At 44.1% G+C, this 23,157-nt stretch overlaps 1 protein-coding gene across 5 annotated transcripts in view; it reads right to left on the reverse strand.

Annotated features, from left to right (window-relative positions):
* DCUN1D1 (defective in cullin neddylation 1 domain containing 1) overlaps positions 1-8,001 on the reverse strand; it is a 38,607-nt gene extending 30,606 nt beyond the window's left edge. The window contains exon 1 of one of the 5 annotated variants that reach the window (XM_008957361.5): positions 7,890-8,001. Coding sequence is in view for 2 of the 5 variants with exons in the window: in XM_063602615.1 (XP_063458685.1) it covers positions 6,896-6,937 (42 nt within the window). In the remaining 3 variants the exon portion in view is untranslated. Of the gene's footprint in view, positions 1-6,526; positions 6,550-6,895; positions 7,079-7,126; positions 7,225-7,541; positions 7,753-7,889 lie in introns of those variants that run through there. The other 4 variants (XM_034957776.3, XM_008957362.4, XM_063602615.1 and 1 more) reach the window with 4 other exon arrangements.
* Between the last annotated feature and the right edge of the window lie 15,156 nt (positions 8,002-23,157).

Here is a 23,157-nt window from a genome sequence, read left to right on the forward strand (position 1 = left end):
ACCCGGGAGGCGGAGGTTGTGGTGAGCGGAGATCACACCATTGCGCTCCAATCTGGGCAAGAGCGAAACTCCGTCTCAAAAAAAAGGGGGGGGCTCTGTATTACTTTAGTCCCCTCTTATCCACATGGGGGAGGGAGGAACGTTCCAAGACTTCAGTGGATGCCTGAAAACACAGATAGTATAGAACCCTATATATACACATATACACTATGTTTTTTTGACCTGATAACTAAGAGAGCTACTAAGTGACTAACAGTGGGCAGTGAATACAGCATGAATAAGATGGACAAAGGGATGACCAACGGCTGCAACAATGAGATTTCATCATGCTAACTCAGAACGCACAATTTAAAACTTATGAACTGTTTATTTCTGGAACTTTTCATTAATATTTTCAGATCACCAGTTGATTGCGGGTAACTGAAATCGAGCAAAGTGAAATCACAGACAAGAGGGTATTACTGTACTACTAAGTCCAGTAGGAATGATATACATACTACGTAATTATTGTGCACAATGATATATTATGGCAATCTACCTTTCAAAAATTCAGAAGTGGCCGGGCACAGTGAGTGGCTCACGCCTATAATCCCAGCACTTTGGGAGGCCAAGGCGGGCGGATCATGAGGTCAACAGATTGAGACCACCCTGGCCAACATGGTGAAACCCCGTCTCTACTAAAAATACAAAAATTAGCTGGGCATGGTGGCGTGCGCCTGTAATCCCAGCTACTCAGGAGGCTGAGGCAGGAGAATCACCTGAACCCCGGAGACAGAGACTGCAGTGAGCTGAAATTGTGCCATTGCACTCCAGCCTGGGTGACAAGTGCGAAACTCCAGCTCAAAAAAAAAAAAAAAAAATCAGAAGTATATCTGTAAGATTCAAATAGATTTTGTAGACTTTTGTATACTTTTCTTAACAGGTTTTTAAAAAGTAGGCAACTAATGAAAATTTAAAAGATTTTCTCTCCACCCCTCAGAATTACTAGTCAAAATTACTAGTCAAAAGGCCAGCCGCGCCCGGCCTTTTAGGAGGTGCACTCCTTTGGGAGGCTGAGAGGGGCGGATCACTTGAGGTCAGGAGTTCGAGACCAGCCTGGCCAACATGCTGAAACCCTGTTTCTATTAAAAATATAAAAATTAGCCGGGCATGGTGGCACATGTCTGTAATCCCAGCTACTCAGGAGGCTGAGGCAGGAGAATCGTTTGAATCCAGGAGGCAGAGGTTGCAGTGAGCCGAGATTGCGCCACTGCACTCCAGCCTGCGCGACACAGAGTGAGACCCTGTCTCAAAAAAACAAAAAACAAAAGTTATTTTTGCTAACTTCTGATTATGATAAATAAAAAATAACCATCTTAAAATACCTGGATTAGTCATCATATCACAATTGATTCTCTCAAACTTGTTTCTTGAACTTCTAACAAGAAATCCAAGTAGCTAATTTAAATTTACTTTCCTTTAACATTGTTTTCTAAAGTAATCTTAAATTAACAAAAGATGACTGAGGCCAAAAAAAAAAAAAAAAAACACACAAAAAATGAAAAATTAAATGAGATTTTTTAAATTCCATGGTTAAGTTCTAACATACTATATTTGTTTCACAGACAGAATAAATGATCCTTGAAAAATAAAATCTAATTCTAATATTTGATATTTTCTCAAATCCTAAATCAGGAAGTATTAGAATCCTCTGAATAAACACTCCACATGTTTATTAAAATGAAAATACTCTAATAAGGGAATGGGCCATGTACTTCAGCAACTTATCTCTGTGTTGAGTGATTCAAAAGTATAATAGACTTTAAAAAAAAAAAACTAAATCCCATAATGCAGACAAGCAGCCTAATCACTCTCAGTGACTAGGTACTAATTATATAAAACAAATTCAATAAAGTAATAAAAGACTATTTCAGTGATTTTTTTTCCTTCTGTTTTGCTTTTTCTTGTGGGGGTGGGCGCACACCTAAAGTGGCTATATAAATTAGTCAAGAGCTTGTTTCTGTCCACAAAGCAACTGAATCCTATTTGGAACTATTTCTCTTCATCAAATTTCATGGCAAACACAGTATTGAACAACTTAATACTGAAATTTAAAAGGAGTTTTCTCCCAGACTTTCCTTATGCTTGACCCAATCTGTAAGAGCACAATCAAAGCAGCCACTTGACCCAAATGACCTGTTCTTTTAAAACTTTTTTAAAAAAATTAACACAGAATTTTTTTATTTTTTTTTTGAGACAGGGTCCCGCTCTGTCGCCCAGGCTGGAGTGCAGTGGTGCGATCTCGGCTCACTCCAAGCTCCACCTCCTGGGTTCACGCCATTCTCCTGCCTCAGCCTCCTGAGTAGCTGGGACTACAGGCGCCCGCCACCACACCCAGCTAATTTTTTGTATTTTTAGCAAAGATCGGGTTTCACCATGTTAGCCAGGATGGTCTTGATCTCCTGACCTTGTGATCCACCCGCCTCGGCCCCCCGAAGTACTGGGATTACAGGTGTGAGCCACTGCGCCCAGCCAAAAATTAACACAGAATTAACCGTACCTCCAACTTTCTTACTATATGCACCAAAAGTTATAATTTTTCAATTACTTAATGTTTACATCAGATCATTTGATTGGATATGGAAACAACTAGGTCACTATTATTCAGCATGACAAGGAAGAAACCAGAGTAAAACTAAACAAAGATTCCACATCTACACTGAAGGAGTGCTTGCTGGGTTTAAAAAAAAAAAAAAAAAACGGAAAAATGGGAGTAGGTGAGGGTCAGGGGGAGATAAAAGTGTGGAACCAGAGACCAGGGTCCTAACCCCTGCTCTGCCACATACTAGCATGAAATCATTTAGAATCGCTAAGCCTTCATTCCCAGATATGCTAAAAAAAAAAAAAAAAAAAAAAAAAAAGTAGTAATAATGCCTATTTCAGAAGTGGGAGTGGAGATTAATGACAATTGTAAATTGTCTGACTAGTAGAGTGTACCTTCTCGATAAATGTTAATTTCCTTTCTTTGTCCCCAAAGGCCCAGTTTTCTGCATATAGTCACTGAACTACATATAAACCACTAGAACATATTCAACAATCTATCAAAGAGGTTTGGTTATGTTTTTATTAACCCTAGGGTGGCTAGGTATACTTGATAATCCATTCGTTTTTATTGAACATTAGACAGTCATCTTAAACAGAATTCAAAACTCTGTACATAGAAGCTGCATGGTAAAGAAAACTGTAATAAGGGTCTTCTGAAAAAACTGCTTTTAAAAATAATTATCTGTAATACTGTCACAGGACACTACGGAACAAAAAAAACAAGGTATATCGTACCACTCAGAATCCTTCAATGGATTTCCATTTCTCTAGGATAAAAGCCCAATATCCTTACAGTGTCCACCCATGCCTACCCCCACTCCTTGCCACCTAGGCCTCATCTGCTCCAACGACCCCCTGTATATACACATGTACATATACATATATACACACATACACACACACACACACACACACACACACACACACACACACACACACACACACACACACTGCTCCAGCCACACTGGTCTCACTGTTCCTCAAGATTTCTACCACATTTCTGCATGGCTTATTCCCTCATCCCCTACTCTGTTCAAAATTATCTCATTGGTGATACAGATATTTAGCAACCCTACTTCCATCAATGCCCTAGCACCCCCAATCCCCTTCCCTAACACTGCTTTCTCCCACAGCACTTAACACCTTCTAACATAGTAAAGAAGAAAACTATATACTATGTTTATTATTTATGTCTCCCTACTAAAAGGTACCCCTCACCAGTGAGGATTTTTGTCTCTTCTGTGATATATACATCCCTCCAGTGCCTAACACTATCTCTAGCACACAGCAGACGTATAATAATCATTGAAAAGAATTGATAACCTCCTTTTATTTATTTGTAGACATGCAAAGAATGTGCAACAAGTTATGAAAAGACAACCTTGAATAGACCTACATCCATTTGAATTTACAAATTCTAGTATTTGTTGACAACATAATCTTAAATTTCAAAGTTCATATATATTTAAAGCCATTGAAAACATAGGCATTAACATCATTGATCACCCATTAATACGAATTTTGTTACTTAACATATTCATTAATAACATGGGGTTTCCTGTGTTTAAGTGATGCATATGATTTAATTTCAAATGTAATTTTCTGGATTTCATATGAGTTAACAGATAATACTGGGGGAAATGGTAGACCAGGAGAAAATAGTTTCAGTTCTGCAACCAACAATCCTGCAAACCTGAACCTCAAAACCTCCTTGATATTCAATTTCTTCTTGTGTAAAAATGGGGAGGAGTAATTAGATGATCTCTGAGTCTATTTCAGGTCTAAAAATTCTATGATGCTATGAGTCTAAAAATCATTAGAATCATAAAATGTCTATGCTGGATGAAACTTTAGAAATCATCAAGTCCAATCCTGCCATCTTATAAATAAAACAACCCACACGTTTTGAACACTTTTTTTTTTTTTTGAGACGGAGTCTCGCTCTCGCCCAGGCTGGAGTGCAATTACGCGATCTCGGCTCACTGCAACCTCCTCCTCTGGGTTCCAGTGATTCTCCTGCCTCAGCCTCCTGAGTAGCTGAGACTACAGGCCCCCACCACCACGCCTGGCTAATTTTTGTATTTTTAGTAGAGACGGGGTTTCACCGTATTGGCCAGGCTGGTCTCAAACTCTTGACCTTGTGATCCGCCCACCTTGGCCTCCCAAAGTGCTGGGATTACAAGCGTGAGCCACTGCACTCAGCCAAACACTTTTTAAAAATATGTTTCAGGCTGGCGTGGTGGCTCACGCCTGTAACCCTAGCACCTTGGGCGGCCGAGGCAGGTGGATCACCTGAAGTCAAGAGTTCGAGACCAGCCTGGTCAACATAGTGAAACCTCGTCTCTACTAAAAATACAAAAATCAGCCGGGTATGTTGGCGGGCACCTATAATCCCAGCTACTTGGGAGGCTTAGGCTGGAGAATCGCTTGAACCCAGGAGGCACAGGTTGCAGTGAGCCAAGATTGCACCACTGCACTCCAGCCTGGGCAACAGAGCAAAAACTCCATCTCAAAAAAAAAAAAAAAAAAAAAAACAAGTTCCAAAGTAACAGAATATTATCTAATTTTGGAGTCGTTTTTAGTCTGTGTGTGGGGGGAGGGAGGAAGTTAACAGAACTTTTTTACTTATACAAAGTATTTCAAATATCCTATCATTTAAGTTTGCTCTAGAACTGACAATAACATGTGCTCTGGAAATGGGCTGCAGCTACAGACACCAAAAAACTCACAGCCCCAAAACTGCATAAAGAAACAAACATATGTAAGATAACTTTATAATGAAACAACTTCTTAACTATAAAATTCTTACTGCCTAACTTCGATTAGGGCCAGTGGTGAGTCTCTTTCCTTTCTTATTATTTTTTTTAAGAGACAAGGTTTGTTAGCCAGGCTGGAGTGGTGCAGTGGCAGGGCTCACAGCAGCCTCAACCTCCCAGCTCAAGTAATCCTCCCACCTCATCCTCTGGAGCAGGGGCAACCACAGGCTAGCACCAGCATGCTTGGCTATTTTTTTTCCTTGGGATGGAGTCTCACTATGTTGCGCAGGCTGGTCTCAAACTCCTAGGCTCTCAAGCAATCCTCCTGCTTCGGTGACCCAGGGTGCTGGGATTACAGGCATGAGCCACCGTGCCCAGCCCCTACGGTGAGTTAGCTAAACCAGAGAATATCACGACAATTCTCATGACATAAACTGAGTTCAGCCACAGGATATGTTTTAAATTAATATCTTGTCACCACTGGTAGAATTACATGGGTTATGGCTAAGTTTCAAAACTAGCTAATTTTAATATTAACCAAAAGAATAGAAGCTTACAAGCTGAACTCTCCTATGAACCACTTGATGCCTGAATTCCTGAACAGGTGATGAGTATTTCCGGGACCCCACAGTCTAGGGGATGATGCGGATCTGGAGACCATCCTGAAGAGCACACATTTCAGCTGTGGCTGAGTGTTTCCCAGGGAATTAACGTCATTACTTCGAGCTTACTATACTCATCTAAATGCTAAGAGTCTGGAAACTTCAGGAGTAATGTCTATGACCATCTAAATACTTAAGAAACTAGAAACTGTTTAGACTGCCTGGTGGATCTCTGAACACTGTAATACTGATCTATACATTAACCTGCACTTTACAGTAAAGTTTTCTTACAAATTCAAACTGTAAATTCCTACACAACTTGCCACAGAACATAAATGTTAAATATGTGTCAGACTAAACCATATATCCATACATGACAACAAAATACTGCCAAGCTGGAGGATGGGACTAGAAGTGTCATTCAGCAAAAATAAGACCAACTAAAAACAAAGACACTGGAGCATTCCCTTAACACAGGCGCGCACACACACCCTCCTCAAAGAGGCCTTTATGTTCCCCACGAGCAAAAGGACAACAATATCATTTTTACTATTCATACAGTAACCTGCACGGAATTCAACTCACGCTCAGACTGTACAATGCCAAACAGCGCTTCTGAAACGCGAAGAGCGTCCAGCAGAGTCAGGTACTTAATTACCAAAGTAAACAACTCGACCACAAGGGTCTGCAAGCCTGGAGGACTTTTTTTTTCCCCCCCAAACAAAAAAGGAGAGTAACTTGACAAACTGTTTTAAAAAAAAATCACAAATGGCCCTTAACTACTATAATAAAGCAATTACTCCTCCCACCCCCAAGCAAATAAAATAGGTGCTCGAAAGGGCGCTCGCTAGTCTGTGTTCCCTAATTTTGTGAAATGAGAACAGGTTGCACTTCCGTACCCCCTCCCCCAAGCTCAGCAGTCTCCCATGTTTTCAGTAGAGAGGTAAATATAACCTCCACCAACTGGCCGGGGAAACTCTCCTTCTCCAAAAGCATGGGACGCCTCGAGAGGTGATGGAGAAAGGAAAAGGGCTGATACCCCGCCCCAAGCAAAACTGCCTCGGAGACTTGCGGGGTATTGGAGCCGGGAGCGGAGGAGGGAGAGGCGCGCCGGGAAAGTCTTTCCTTCTCCCCGGCCGGGCGGAGAGGGAAGCCCCGGCTTCGGGGCGGGGGGAGGCTACTCACCCGGAACCCCAGACCCCAGTCCCCGACCAGACACAATGGAGCCGGCAGAGGGGCAGGGGCAAGGCCGTTGCCCCCTCCCCTCCCCCCGCCCCAACGCCTCCCCCACCCGCGCCGGGCCCCGGCAAGGGGCACCGGGGCCGCTCCCCGCGCCCCAAACTCCCCGGGGCTCCCGACTAGGCCCGGCTCCGCTCCGCCTCCTCGGCTCTCGCGTAGCGGCTGCGCCCGGGCGGGAAGGGGCGAAGGAGGAAGGGAGAGGCAGGCAGGAGAGCCCCCGCCTGGGAGCGGGACGGAGGCCGCGGGCCGAGGCTCGGGGCTGCAGGGTCGCCGCGGGACGGAGGGCGGCCGGGGCGGGGGTGCGCGGCAGCGCCGGCCCCCAGCCGGCAGGGCGGGCGGGCGGGCGGCCGCAGTGCCTCACCATGTTGGTGTCCTCCAGGCCTCTCCCCTCCTCCTCCGGCTCCGCAGCGAATGGACGGCGGCGGCGGCGGCGGCTCCTCTCACGGGCTTGCCGGGCTCCCGCTCATGCGCAGTGCGGGGCGGCCCGGCGCGGCCCGAGGAGGCAGCCCCGGGCCTCGGGGAGGCGGAGGGACGGAGGCAGGCAGAGGGCGCCCCGCGCGGGGCTTCCCCCGGGCGCGGGGGTCCCCCGGGGAGGGGGCGGGGGCGGGGGGCGCGGCGGGGGAGGGGCGGGCGACGCAAGCCCTCCGCGCGCCGACATCCTCCTGCCGCGCCGGGCGGTCTCTGGTGGGGGCGCCGGGGGACACCCCACCTCCGTTTCCTACGCGGTTCCTTCCGGACGGCCACGGCCGGGTCTACGCAGGCTGGAAGCGGGGACGAGCGGCGGCGGATAAGTTGAGCAGCTGGGGGCGGCTGAAACGGATGGTTGAGGAGCTTCATCCATCCCAGACCTCCCCTCCCCATCAGTATCAAAAAAAGGGAGAAGATAGTGGAAACACCTCCCCCTGCCCCGTGTTTTCTTCTTTTTTCCCCCAATCTCAGTATCAGACCTACATCAGTTCCCTCGCGTGGGCATCCCAGGGGAGACCTTAGTCCCCCCCCTGCGGTGGCCGTCACTCCATTAGTGAGGCCCAGGCTCTCCCCAGACCTGTCAACTGGGAGACAGTTGGGGTAACCCTAGAGTGAGATGGGGTGGGGTGCACTGGGACCCAAGGCCGGGCTGCGGGAGTCCAGGTTGCCTGCCTACTGCTCGCTCTCAGTATCCCCTCAGTTCGGCCCGCCCAGGATAAGTTTCGGGAAGCAACTACACATTTTTTCACTGAGGGTCTAGTCACGCAGGGCGGACGGTCCAGGTGTGACCTGCCCTGGGCGTTAAATCAGCTGAGGCTGAGGAGCACTAGGATTCTGAGCTGAGGATCAAGTGGACAAATTCGTGCTGCAGGGAGGACAGAAGACTCCTGTGGAGTGAGTGGTCCTTGCCCTTCAGAAATGTAGTATCCAGTTGGAGAGATAAGACACCTTCACACAGGAAGGAAATAAAACAGCTAAGAAAGCAAACTCACTCAAAGTCACATCTGAAACTGTACCAAGAGCTTTTACCTACGTTTCAGAACAGGACCCACCTGAGTAGACCCGTTATCACCACCATCACCAGCACAGGCATTAAACGACCAGATCAACCCTGTAACTAATGAATTTGTTCTTACCAAAACAACAGAACTTCTTTGGTAACTCCCAAAGGCCTAACTTCCTGGAGCTAGCCATGTACTGGGAGCGCCCAGCGCTGTACCAAGGCAGGTTTCTGGCGGCCACAAACCGTTCATCCATTCTTTCCCCCAATATTTAAAGAATGCATGTGAATGTGCCAAGCTCCTTGCTGGGCTCTGGGTAAATAGTCCTGCAAGGAGAAGCCAGATCTGCCTCATGCAGCAAGCCTGAAACTGGACTACATCCACGGAGGTTCTCCAGGAATTCACCTAGCTTTTGACCTAAAGTATTAACATAACACCTAGGGAGTTAATGAGGAGGATTCACTGTATCTCTTACTCCACTCTGTTCTACTCCATTGAAATAATCGTTTGTGGGTTTTCCTAAGCTCTACCAAGGTACAGGCCTTAGTTATTCTAATTGACCTCTCGCCTGCGTTTGAACACTTCCTCCTTGAATTTCCTGTTCATTTTCCATGACTCCACCTTCTCCTGCATCTCCTCTTTACTCTGACCACTCTCCTTTGCTGGCTGTACTCAATTTGGGCTTTCCTGACCATTCCTGAACGTCCTTCTGTATACAGCCTGTGTCACGCTGTCACTCACATTCCCACGACGTCAACTACTGCCCATATCAACAGGAATCTCAAATCTTGACTTCCAGTCCCCAAGTGACAGGCCTAAACACTCATTCTGGTCATTTCACAGGTCCATCAAGCTCACCAAATCTAAAACTTTATCCTCAAACCCACTTTTCCTCCTGCCTTTTATCAAATCATCCAAACTAGAAATCTAAGAATCATCCACCACTCTTCCTGCCTCATCCCCTTACTCCGCATCTCACCAGTTTTCCCTCCTAAATGACTTTTAAATCTGCACCCTGCCTTCTATTTGTTAGCCAATTCTTTTTGTTGTTGTTGTATTTTTTTGTTTGTTTTGTTTTTGAGATGGAGTCTAGTTCTGTCACCCAGGCTGGAGTACAATGGCGCAATCTCAGCTCACTGCAACCTCCGCCTCCCAGGTTCAAGCGATTCTCCTGTCTCAGCCCCCCGAGTAGCTGGGATTACAGGTGTGCGCCACCATGCCCAGCTACTTTTTGCATTTTTAATAGAGACAGGGTTTCACCGTGTTTGTCAGGCTGGTCTCAAACTCCTGACCTCATGATCTGCCCCACCTCGGTCTCCCAAAGTACTGGGATCACAGGCGTGAGCCACCGCGACTGTCCAGCCAATTCTTTATCATCTCTCCTCATCAGTAACTTCTTACCTAATCTTCCAGCCTCTACTCCTTCTCCACTGCTCCATAGTTGTCTTTCTATATGCAAATGTGAATTTGTCCGTAAAATTCTCCAAGAGCTGCATAAGCATGAGCCTCTGGAATGGCATTAAAGTTCTCTCCTCTGATCTATCCATTCCCATTGCCATTTTCCACCACCCTCCACCCAAATGCACCTCATATTTCAGTTTTCACAAACCAAGACTGCCATACCTCTGCATGTTTCCTTGCTTTCTCCAATTCTCCTATCCCTGGCCTCCTAGCTAATACTGACTGAGCCCATGACACATACTAATTTATGTAATCCTCACTGCGACACATACTAACTCATATAATCCTCACTTCTACCCTATGAGCATGCCCAGCTATTACGCCCATCTTACAAAGGGGAAAACGGAAGCACAGAGAGATTAAATAATATGCCTAAGATTCCCTAGCTAGGCCAGGCGCAGTGGCTCACGCCTGTAATCCCAGCACTTGGGGATGCCAAGGCAGGCAGATAACTTAAGTTCAGGAGTTCGAGACCAGCCTGGCCAACACGGCGAAATCCCATCTCTACTAAAATTAACGGCATGGTTGTGCATGCCTGCAATCCCAGCTAGTCAGGAGGCTGAGGCAGGAGAATCGCTTGAACCCTGGAGGCACAGGTTGCAGTGAGCTGAGATCGCGCCACTGCACTCCAGTCTGGGCAAGAAGAATGAGATTCCACCTCAAAGAAAAAAAAAAAAAGAGATTCCCTAGCTAGCAAGTAGCAGAGCTAGGATTTGAAACCTGATAGTCTGGCTATCTGGTTAGTCTATTCTCTTGATTACCACATTATATTTCCCACCAAGATCTCAGTACTCAACTCAAAGACCATCTTCTCTATGATTGTCTCCTGACCTGATCCTTGGATTCCAGCAGTTAGGCAAGTTTCTCCCCACACCTTACATATACTTTTGTTACACTTATGACATTCATATGATAAGCATTTGCCAACATGACCATCTCCCCTGCCAGACTGCACTGCTTAAGGTCAGAGACCTGGTTGCACAATTCTTTGAGTTTTCAGTGTCAAAGTGAGTGCCTGACATATATGTGCTACATAGTCACAGTGGGATAAATTAATGAAAAGAAAGAGATATGTAACTGATGTCTGTCTGAAGACAGTGCCTATATTGTTTGTTATTGTAAAGGAATGCTTGTTCTCCTTGGCAGATGTATGTTATACCATATGGTCAGATGGTAAATGTAGTAGCAACTGTATCCATTACTGTACTTCCTGGCTACAGTACTGAATGTGAAATGGAGAATTATTACTCAATCATCATGATTGGGTGAGATAAACATATTTGTTAAAATTGTCCTGAATATTTTTTAAATGGAAAAGCATCCTGAAGATAAAGTATAAATTACAATATTTAACAAAATAATATTAACTAATATTCTCATATTACTTTTTTTGTCATGTTTCAAATATTTAAGTTAAGGCTTTGAGTTTTTTCAAGTACAGGAGTTCTAATGACTATTTTCCATAGCAACAATCTCAGTACAATAATAAGAAATAAGATGGAAACATCTAGCCAAAATTGACTATCTTGTCTCTCTATCTCTCCTCCTCTCTCTACCCCGCCACCCCCAACACATACACACACACTCCCTCTCACTGTATACCTAAAACGATGAAAAAATTAATATAGTGCTCATAAATACGTAAATACTTCCTGCCACAAAAGCTTAAAAATTCATATTAAGACATAATATTCACTGATAAAATAGTTGCAGTTCTGCTCAAAGAAACATGTAAAAGTAAAGATTTCATACTTCTAGAATCTGTCTTTAGCAGAAAGAGCAGAAGTAATCTGAAAAGACAGATTGCTAACATTTCTGGTAGTTCATCTAGCTAAAATTAAGCCTGCAGGGTAAACTATACACAGACACAGTTCAAAGCCACTAGTCTGAGATACACAGCCACCACCCTCCCACACTTAACTTGGGTGCTCTCAATTTTGCCCAACATTTACACTAATGTCCTTATTGGATTCAAGCTTGCTGATTTATGAATACATAAGGGTAAATGCAATTGACTGATGGAACCTATTTTGTTTTCAGTAAAACATGGCGTTTAGATCTTATGAATTCAGAATTATAACCATTTTTTAAAGGGTAAAGCAGACAGGATTAGGCCTCAGTCAGAGTGGGCCCTAGTGAAGCCACAGGAAGCCTAACATGAAAGCCACGGATCCAAAGCTCATACCAAACTTACCAGAGTGGAGGCTAGAAGCAGAAGAACCTTTTGGCTCACCCCCCAGTGTTACTGGTGATACCAAAGGAATGACTGCCTGGGCCTCTTTCCTCCACATTAAGAACCATGCTAAGGCCGGACGTGGTGGCTCACACCTGTAATCCCAGCACTTTGGGAGGCCGAGGCGGGCGGATCACCTGAGGTCGGGAGTTCGTGACCCAGCCTGACTAACATGGAAAAACCCTGTCTCTACTAAAAATACAAAATTAGCTGGGTGTGGTGGCACATGCCTGTAATCCCAGCTACTTGGGAGGCTGAGGCAGGAGAATCGCTTGAACCCGGGAGGCGGAGGTTGCGGTGAGCCAAGATCGCGCCATTGCACTTCAGCCTGGGCAACAAGAGCGAAACTCTGTCTCAGAAAATAAAAAATAAAGTTAAAAGTAAACAAATAAGAACCATTATAAGAGGGATTCTTATCAGAACGAAGGGGTACACCTCAGGAACCATCCCTAGGAAATTGGGCACCAGTACTCCTTTCATACAAAAGAACCAACAAAAGCAGTATTCCAGTGGGTCACCTTCTAAAAAGGAAAATGGGAATATTCACCAGAGCCAGTCTGTCACCTCAAGGTACATGTGGATCTGTTGATCTTAACTCCTCCACCCTCATGGTAGAGGCATGGACTTGCAGTAACAGCTAGGAGTGGAGACCCAGCAATGAGAAACTGTCCAAGACCACCAATGATGATGTCACAATGTCCCACTGTCCCAGAGTGTCTACCCTGGACCGCCCTGCCCACCCCAGCTTGGCCACTCCTAGATGAGACCAAGGCTCAGCCTGGGGTGTTTGTCCTTGACAGCTCCGGTCAATTGCAGAGAATGAATTCATGAAAACCATAATGAGTGATCCAGTTCCACAGGTAGCAAGGTAGAGGGTCCTCTAGAATCCTGGACGTTTGTCCCTGGACACTTTTGGAAATCCTCACTGAGACATTTTCCACCGATGATGACAGAGGGATGCTGGTATTGAATCACCCACCGCTTTCCTGTCTATTCCGTGGATAGTATATAAAGCATGAACATATCCCTGAGCCTCAGCATTCTCAATTACAAAATGAGATTGAGTTGAATTACAATAAATTTCTGTCAAACCGTAACTTTGATTCCTTCCTGGTAGACTATTGTGAGCTGCCCTCAAAGATCAGAAAAAGTATAGCCAGTTGCATTTTTTCACTCATTCATTCACTCTAAATATATGAAGTGCTGAGACCAGCACTGTCTGACAAATATGATGCAAGTCACAAATGCAGGGCAAATAAGAAAGTTTACCTTTCCTTTTAGTGACATTTTACAAAGTAAGGAGCATCCTGATTGCTGAACACGTGGAGGTGCCTGCAGAGCGTCACCCCGGACGGCGCATGGAAGCTCTGTGCCTCCTCCCACAATGCCTTGCCCTGTGCTTCTCTTCATCTAAATTGTCTTTTGTATCCTTTATTATATACTTTAAATAAACTAGCAAATGGGCTGGGTGCGGTGGCTCACGTCTGTAATCCCAGCACTTTGGGAGGCCGAGGCTGGTGGATCACTCAAGGTCAGGAGTTTGAGACCAGCCTGGCCAACATGGCGAAACACTGTCTCTACTAAAAATACAAAAATGAGCCAGGCATGGTGGCGGGTGCCTATAATCCCAGCTACTCAGGAGGCTGAGGCAGGAGAATCGCTTGAACCCGGAGGGTGGAGGTTGCATTGAGCCAAGATCATACCACTTTGCTCCAGCCTGGGTGGAAGAGCAAAACTCGGTTTCAAAAAAAATAAACAAATAAACTAGCAAATGTAAAATAAATGTAAAAAGAAACAACAGGCTTCACCTGTTTTGTTTCTAGCGTCTCTTTTTTTTAAAAAAATATTTGAGACACTGTCTCACTCTGTTGCCCAGGCTGGAGTGCAGTGGCTCGGTCTCAGCTCACTGCAACCTCCGCCTCTCAGGTTCAAGTGATTCTCCTGCCTCAGCCTCCCAAGTAGCTGGGATTACAGGCGCCCACCAACACGCCCGGCTAATTTCTGTATTCTTAGTAGAGAAGGGGTTTTGCCATATTGGCCAGGCTGGTCCCGAACTCCTGACCTCAAGTGATCTGCCTGCCTAGGCCTCCCAAAGTGCTGGGATTACAAGCATGAGCCACTGCACCGGGCCTGTTTCTAGCATCTTATTTAACCCAAGATATCCAAAATATCAGCATTTCAACATGTGCTCAATATAAAATATCAATGACATGTATTACATTCTTTTTTCAAAGTATGTCTTTGAAATTTGATGTGTATATTATGCCTAACGTATACCTTAATTTGGACTAGCCATATTTCAAGTGTTCAGTTGCCTCATTTGGTAGTGGCTACCATATTGACCAGCATGTGCCTCAGCAGTGGCTGTGCTGGAGTGGATGCTCAACAATTGAGAGTAATAGTACTCTAACCTTCAAGAAATAAGTAAAAACCAAAACAAACCTGAAATATTTATATATAACCAAGAGTAAGCACAGAAATATTTAGTATTTGGAAAGTTAGCATAGTTCAATTGGAAAAAAAGCATGTGGTAAGGGGAAATAATGATTATTCTTAAAAAATAAATATCTCTTGGATAAATGTTTTCAGTGTATGTAGCAAACTAGGAAAACCACTTATACACATTTGTAAAATCTTCCAAGCATTTGTAACTTGCTTGACCCTGAACATGTTATCCTGTGATTTCTGCACAGGGATTTTTCAATCAAAATAAGACATATGAAACCCAGAAACACATTTCACAAGCACTTTAGACTTTCGAGATGTTTTTTGTGGGGCACACAGTAAATAAGGAAATGTCATTTTCTCCATTTCTTTCGTGATACGTCACACTTTTAGAAGAAATTATTTGGGAGGGATGAAGAGAGAAGAGTTTGGGGAAAGGGAAGGTTTTTGTGCAAATATTATAAAACCAAAAAAGGTTAGTATCGGGGTCAGGTTAGCCTATAGCACTATGAAAGAGAAAAAAAAACAATAAAAATAACAAAATGTTAATACTGTGAGATGAGCATTTTGAGTATGTATGCACCAAAAGAAATCAATGAACGGGCCGGGCACGGTGGCTCATGCCTGTAATCCCAGCACTTTGGGAGGCCGAGGCAGGTGGATCATGAGGTCAGGCGTTCAAGACCAGACTGGCCAACATAGTGAAACCCCACCTCTGCTAGAAATAAAAATTTTAAAAAATTAGCTGGGTGAGATGGCAGGCGCCTGTAATCCCAGCTACTTGAGAGGCTGAGGCAGGAGAATTGCTTGAACCTGGGAGGTGGAGATTACAGGGAGCCGAGATCATGCCACTGCACTCCAGCCTGGGCAACAGTGTGAGACTCCGCCTCAAAAAAAACAAACAAACAAACAAAAAACAAAAAAAACAGCCGGGCGCGGTGGCTCACGCCTGTAATCCCAGCACTTTGGGAGGCTGAGGCAGGCGGATCACGAGGTCAGGAGATCAAGACCATCCTGGCTAACACAGTGAAACCCCGTCTGTACTAAAAATATAAAAAATTAGCTGGGCGTGGTGGCGGGCGCCTGTAGTCCCAGCTACTCAGGAGGCTGAGGAAGGAGAATGGCATGAACCCGGGAGGCAGAGCTTGCAGTGAGCCGAGATTGCGCCACTGCACTCCAACTTGGGCAACAGAGTGAGACTGCATCTCAAAAAAAAAAAAAAAGAAAAGAAATCAATGAAGGAATCTAAAGGTAACACACACACACACACACACACACACACACACACACACACACACACACACGCAAATAAAGGTGCAGTCCAGACAGCTTAATCTGTTGTGGGGCGTCAGAGAGACTCCTTCAGGGTATTTGGGCAGGGAGATGACAGGGCAAAGGTCTTTAGAGATCAAATGTGGCCCAGCACCGTGGCTCACGCCTGTAATCCCAGCACTTTGGGAGGCCGAGGCAGGCAGATCAAGAGGTCAGTAGTTCGAGACCAGCCTGACCAACATGGTGAAACCCCGTCTCTACTAAAAATACAAAAATTAGCTGAGCGTGGTGGCACATGCCTGTAATCCCAGCTACTCAGGACGCTGAAGCAGGAGAATCACTTGAACCCTGGAGGCAGAGGTTGCAGTGAGCTGAGATTGTGCCACTGCACTCCAGCCTGGGCTGTAGAGCAAGACTCCATCTCAAAAAAAAAAAAAAAAGAGAATAGAGATAAAATGTAACATAGCAGCTCTTAATTGAGCAAAAGTATAAAAGAGAGGGAAATGCTGTGGCCACAGATCACCACATTGAAGCAAAATAATTTTGTGGACAGCCTGGCCACAGAAGGGAGATGCACGGGATGGGAGCTGAGGAGAGAGGAAGGAGGCAGGAAGATCCATGTCAAGCCTGCCAGGGTGAGCTCTGGGGAGGTGTTGGTGACAGCACAATAGGCAGATCAGGTCTAGCTGGAAACAACTGCCACCACTTGGGAGGGGTTAAGAGGGAGGAAGGGATTATTTTCATTCTTGATCGATAGGATACAGCCTTACAGAGTAATAGCATAGCTGTGAAATGTGTAAGAGAATCCCTCGCTCAGCCTGTGCAAGTGTGACAGAGCAACATACCTTGGGTGAAGTGTATGGCACAGAGCCCAGCTTCCTAGTTCACCACCAATGAGCCAGGTGTTTTGTTGGGTTGCTTGTTTTTGTGCCTGAGAAGGATCTACGAGTTGATCCCAATCCTTCAGATGGATGATTTTTCTTTTTCTTTTTTTTTTTTTTTGAGATGGAGTCTTGCTCTGTCACCCAGGCTGGAGTGCAGTGGCGCGATCTCGGCTCACTGCAAGCCCCGCCTCCCGAGTTCACGCCATTCTCCTGCCTCAGCCTCCCGAGTAGCTGGGACTACAGGCGCCCACCACCACGTCCGGCTAATTTTTTGTATTTTTAGTAGAGATGGGGTTTCACTGTGTTAGCCAGGATGGTCTCGATCTCGTGACCTCGTGATCCACCTGCCTCGGCCTCCCAAAGTGCTGGGGTTACAGGCGTAAGCCACCGTGCCCGGCGGGATGATTTTTCAAAGAAGTAATGGATGATATTGAAAACCATAACCTTGTAACTTCACCGTAGTTGGAATCTTCCCCCCACAATGTGATCTCTACATTATTTGAAGTTCAAACCGCTTGATATTTTCTTTTTACAGTTTGTTTTATTTATTTTTAATTTAATTTTTATTTATTTATTTATTTGAGATGGAGTTTCACTCTTGTCACCCAGGCTGGAAGTGCAGTGGCGTGATCTCTGCTCACTGCACCCTCTGGCTTCCAGGTTCACGCAATTCTCTGCCCCAGCCTCCCGAGTAGCTGGGATTACAGGTGCCTGCCACCACGCCTGGGTAACTTTTGTATTTTTAGTAGAGATGGGATTTTACCATCTTGGCCAGGCTGGTCTTGAACTCCTGACCTCGTGATCCACCCGCCTCAGCCTCCCAAAGTGCTGGGATTACAGGCGTGAGCCACTGCGCCCGGCCAGTTTGTTTTATTTTTATATAACTTAAAAACTGAGGCATGACATCAGCTTTGAAACTTTTGAAAAAGGCCTATGGGTTACATGAAAGAGTCATGGACTAAGAGACTGGCTTCCAATTTGGCTGTCACCATATGGGCAACTCATCCCTGCCTTCTTTGAGCCTCAATTTCCCTATCTGGCAGTAAAAAGAGAAGTTTTGTCCTAAAATTTACATGGAATAGCAAAACAACTTTGGAAAAGGGTAACAAAGCTCAAGGACTTACGTTTGCTGATTTCAAACCTTACTGTAAACCTATAATAAAACACTATAGTCCTGGCATCACACCTGTAATCCCAGCACTTTGGGAGGCCGAGGCAGGCAGATCACGAGGTCAGGAGATCAAGACCATCCTGGCTAACACGGTGAAACCCCGTCTCTACTAAAAATACAAAAATAGACATAGATTAATTGGAAATAATTGAGAATCCAGAAATAAACCTTTATATTTGTGGTCAATTGATTTTCAATAAAGGCATCAAGACAATTCAATGAGGGGAAGGATAGTCTATTCAACAAACGGTGCTGGAATAACTGGATAATCTTATTTAAAAGACTAAATTTAGACTTTATTTTGTACCATAGAGTATTAGTCCATTCTCATACTGCTGTAAAGACTGAGTAATTTACAAAGAAAAGAGGATTAATTGGCTCATGGTTCTGCAGGCTGTACAGGAAGCATGACGTCTTCTGCTTCTGAAGAGGCCTCAGGAAACTTTTCCTCATGGCAGAAGGCAAACTGGGAGCAGGTGCCTTACATGACAGGAGCAGAACCAAGCAGTGTGGGGAGGTGCCAAACACGTTTAAACAACCAGATCTCACGAGAACTTACTATCATCATCACCAAAGGGGAAACCCCCCCAACATGATTTAATCACCACCCACCAGTCCCCACCTCCAACACTGGGGATTACAATTTGGCATGAGATTTGGGCGAGGACACAGATCCAAAGCTATCACATACCAAAAAATTTAACCAAAAAATAGAACAGAGACCAAAATATAAGAGCTAAAACTATAACACTTTAGGAAAAACATAGGAGAAAATATTTATGATCTTGAGTGAGTCCGAAAGTTCTTAGACATAACCCCAAAAGCGCAATACATAAAAGAATGAAAATAGATAAATTGGACTTTATCAAAATTTGAAAGTTTGCACTTTAAAAGACATCACTTAAAAAGTGAAATAATGGCCGGGCGAGGTGGTCACGCCTGTAATCCCAGCACTTTGGGAGATCGAGGCAGGCGGATCACGAGGTCAACAGATTGAGACCATCCTGGCCAACATGGTGAAACCCCGTCTCTACTAAAAATAAAAAAATAAGCTGCGCGTGGTGGCACAAGCCTGTAGTCCCAGCTACTCGGGAGGCTGAAGCAGGAGGATTGCTTGAACCCAGGAGGTGGAGGCTGCAGTGAGCCGAGATCATGCCACTGCACTCCAGCCTGGGCAACAGAGTGAGATTCCGTCTTAAAAAAAAAAAAAAGAAAAGGAGAGAGAGAGAAAAAAAAACAAGCCAGACTATAAATCATATAACCAATAAAGGATCTATATCCAGAATATGTTAAAGACTTTAAAAACTCAATAGTAAGACAAGAAATCCAATTTTATTTTATTTTATTCATTTTATTTTAAAAATTTCTTTTTCAAGCAATACTACAATGAATATTTTTAGCCGTACATCCTGGAGTGCCTGTGTGGATATATCCGTACAAAAAAACTCTTCAAGGCCGGGCGCGGTGGCTCACGCCTGTAATCCCAGCACTTTGGGAGGCCGAGGCGGGCGGATCACGAGGTCAGGAGATCAAGACCATCCTGGCTAACACGGTGAAAACCCGTTTCTACTAAGAATACAAAAAAGTTAGCCAGGCGTGGTGATGGGCGCCTGTAGTCCCAGCTACTCTGGAGGCTGAGGCAGGAGAATGGCGTGAACCTGGGAGGCAGAGCTTGCAGTGAGCCAAGATGGCGCCACTGCACTCCAGCCTGGGCGACAAAGCAAGACTCCGTCTCAAAAAACAAAGCGAACAAACAAACAAACAAAAACCTATTTAGAGAGGAATGTCTGAATTAAAGGGTATTTTAACACATATTAATGCTTTACCAAATTGACCTTCAAAAAAGTTATGCCAATTTATACTCCCATTACCAGTGTGTGATTATACATTTCCTACAAATCTTGCCAAATCCATAGTTTTGTAATCCCCTTTACTTGTTGCCAATCTAATAGGTAAAAATAACAATATCCTGCTGTTTTAATTTACATTTTAAAAAATTTAGCTTTTAAGTTCAAGGGTATAGGTTTGTTATATAGGTAAACTTGGGTCTTTTTTTTTTTTTTTTTTTGGTTGTTGTTGTTGTCGTTTTGAGATGGAGTCTGGCTCTGTCACCCAGGCTGGAGTGCAGCGGCAGGATCTTGGCTCACTGCAAGCTCCGCCTCCCAGGTTCAAGCAGTTCTCCTGCCTCAGCCTCCCGAGTAGCTGGGATTATAGTTAGAGACAAGAGTTCACCATGTTGGCCAGGCTGGTCTCGAACTCCTGACCTCAGGTGATCTGCCTGCCTAAGCCTCCCAAAGTGCTGGGATTAGAGGTGTGAGCCACCTCGCCATGGGGGCTTGTTGTACAGATCATTTAATCGCCCAGGTACTAAGCCTAGTACCCATTTGCTATTTTTCCTGATCCTCTCCCTCCTCCTAGATTCCACTGTCTGATAGGGCCCAGTGTGTGTTGCTCACCTCTATGTGTCCATGTGTTCTCGTCATTTAGCTCCCACTTATAAGTAAGAACATGGAGTATTTGGTTTTCTATTCCTGTGTTAGTTTGCTAAGCATAATGGCCTCCAGCTCCATCCATGTTCCTGCAAAGGACATGATCTCATTCTTTTTAATGGCTGCATAGTATTCCATGGTATATATGTACCATGTTTTCTTTATCCTGTCTACCATTGATGGACATTTAGGAGGATTCCATGTCTTCGCAATTGTGAATAGTGCTGCCATAAACATACGTGTGCATGTGTCTTTATAATAGAATGATTCATATTGCTTTGGGTGTATGCCCAATGATAGGATTACTGGATCGAATGGTATTTCTGTTTTAGGTCTTTGAGGAATCATCACACTGCTTTCCACAATGATTGAACTAATTTACACTTTCACCAACACTGCATAAGCATTTCTTTTTTTTCTGTATACTCACCAGCATCTGTTATTTTTTTACTTTCTATTAATAGTCATTCTGACTGGTGTAAGATGGTATCTCATTGTGGTTTTGATTTGCGTTTCCCTAACGATCAGTGATGCTGAGCTTTTCTTCATATGATTATTGGCCGCATGTGTGTCTTCTTTTAAAAAGTGTCTGCTCATGTCCTTTGCCCACTTTTTAAAGGGTTTGGGTTTTTTTTCTTGTAAATTTAAGTATCTTATAGATGCTGGATATTAGACCTTTGTCAAACGCATAATTTGCAAGAATTTTCTCCCCTTCTGTTGTCTGTTCACTCTGTTGACAGTACCCTTGGCTGTGCAGAAGCTCTTTAGTTTTATTAGATCCCATTTGTCAATTTTTGCTTTTATCACAATTGCTTTTGGCATCTTTGTCATGAAATCTTTGCCCATTCCTATGTCCAGAACAGTGTTGCCTAGTTTGTCTTTCAGATTTTTATAGTTTTGGGTTTTATGTTCAAGTCTTTGATACATCTTCAGTTAACTTTTGTATATGGTGTAAGGAAGAGGTCCAGTTTCAATCTCCTGCTTATGGCTAGCCAGTTATTCCAACACCATTTATTGAATAGGGAATCCTTTCCCCATTGCTTATTTTTGTCAAGTTTATTGAAGATCAGATAGTTAACAGGCTTGCGGTCTTATTTCTGCACTTCCTGTTCTTTTCTATTGGTCTGTGTTTCTGTTTTCGTAACAGTACCATGCTGTTTTGGTTACTGTAGCCCTGTAGTATAGTTCGAAGATTGGTAACTTCATGCCTCCAGTTTTGTTCTTTTTGGTTGGGATTGCCTTGTCTATTTGGGTTCTTTTTTGGTTCCGTATGAATTTTAAAATAGTTTTTTCTAGTATCTTTTTTTTTTTTGAGACAGTTTCACTCTGTCACCCAGGCTGGAGTGCAGTGGCACAATTTTGGCTCACTGCAACCTCCACTTCCTGGGTTCAAGCAATTCTCTTGCCTCAGCCTCCCAAGTAGCCGGGGCTACTGGTACATGCTACCATGCCTGGCTAGTCTTTTCTAGTTCTGCAAAGAATGTCAGTGGTAATTTAATAGGAATAGCATTGAATCTATAAATTGCTTTATACAGTATGGTCATTTTAAGGATATTGACTCTTCCTATCCATGAGCATGGAATATTTTTCTCTTTGTATCATCTCTGGTTTCTTTGAGCAGTATTTTGTAGTTCTTGTAGAGATCTTTCACCTCCCTGGTTAGCTGTATTCCTAGGTATTTTATGTGTTTTTGTGGCAGTTGTGAATGGAATTGCATTTCTGATTTGGCTGTCAGCTTCACTGTTGTTGGTGTATAGGAATGATAGTGATTTTGCACATTTATCTTGTATCCTGAGACTTTGCTGAAGTTTTTTTTTTTTAATCAGCTTAAGGAGCTTTTGGTCTGAGACTATGTGGTTTTCTAGATAAAGGATCATGTCATCTGCAAACAGGGATAATTTGACTTCCTCTCTTCCTATTTGGATGTCCTTTATTTCTTTCTCTTGCCTGATTGCCCTGACCAGAACTTCCAATACTATGTTGAATACAATTGGTGAGAGAGGGCATTCTTGTGCCAGTGTTCAAGGGGATTGCTTCCAGCTTTTGCCCATACAGTATGATGTTGGCTATGGGTTTGTCATAGATGGCTCTTACTATTTTGAGGTATGTTCCTTCAATACCTAATTTATTAAGAGTTTTAACATGAAATGGTGTTGAATTTTATTGAAAGCCTTTTCTCCACCTCTTGAGATAATCATGTGGTTTTTGTCTTTGGCTCTGTTTATGTGATGAATTGCATTTATTGATTTGAATAATATTGAACCAACCTTGCATCCCAGGGTAAAGCCTACTTGATTGTAGTAAATAAGCTTTTCGATGTGCTGCTGGATTCAGTTTGCCAGTATTTTGTTGAGGATTTTTGCATCAATATTCATCAAGGATATTGGCCTGAAGTTTTCTTTTTTTGTTGTGTCTCTGCTAGGTTTTGCTGTCAGGATGATGCTGGCCTCAAAGAATGAGTTAGGGAGGAGTCTCCCTTCTCAATTCTTTTTTTTTTTTTTTTTTCTTCTTCTTTTGAGACAGAATCTCCCTCTGTCACTCAGGCTGGAGTAC

This window comes from Pan paniscus, chromosome 2 (genome assembly GCF_029289425.2).
Source record: "Pan paniscus chromosome 2, NHGRI_mPanPan1-v2.0_pri, whole genome shotgun sequence".
In the NCBI taxonomy this organism is placed as follows: domain Eukaryota; kingdom Metazoa; phylum Chordata; class Mammalia; order Primates; family Hominidae; genus Pan; species Pan paniscus.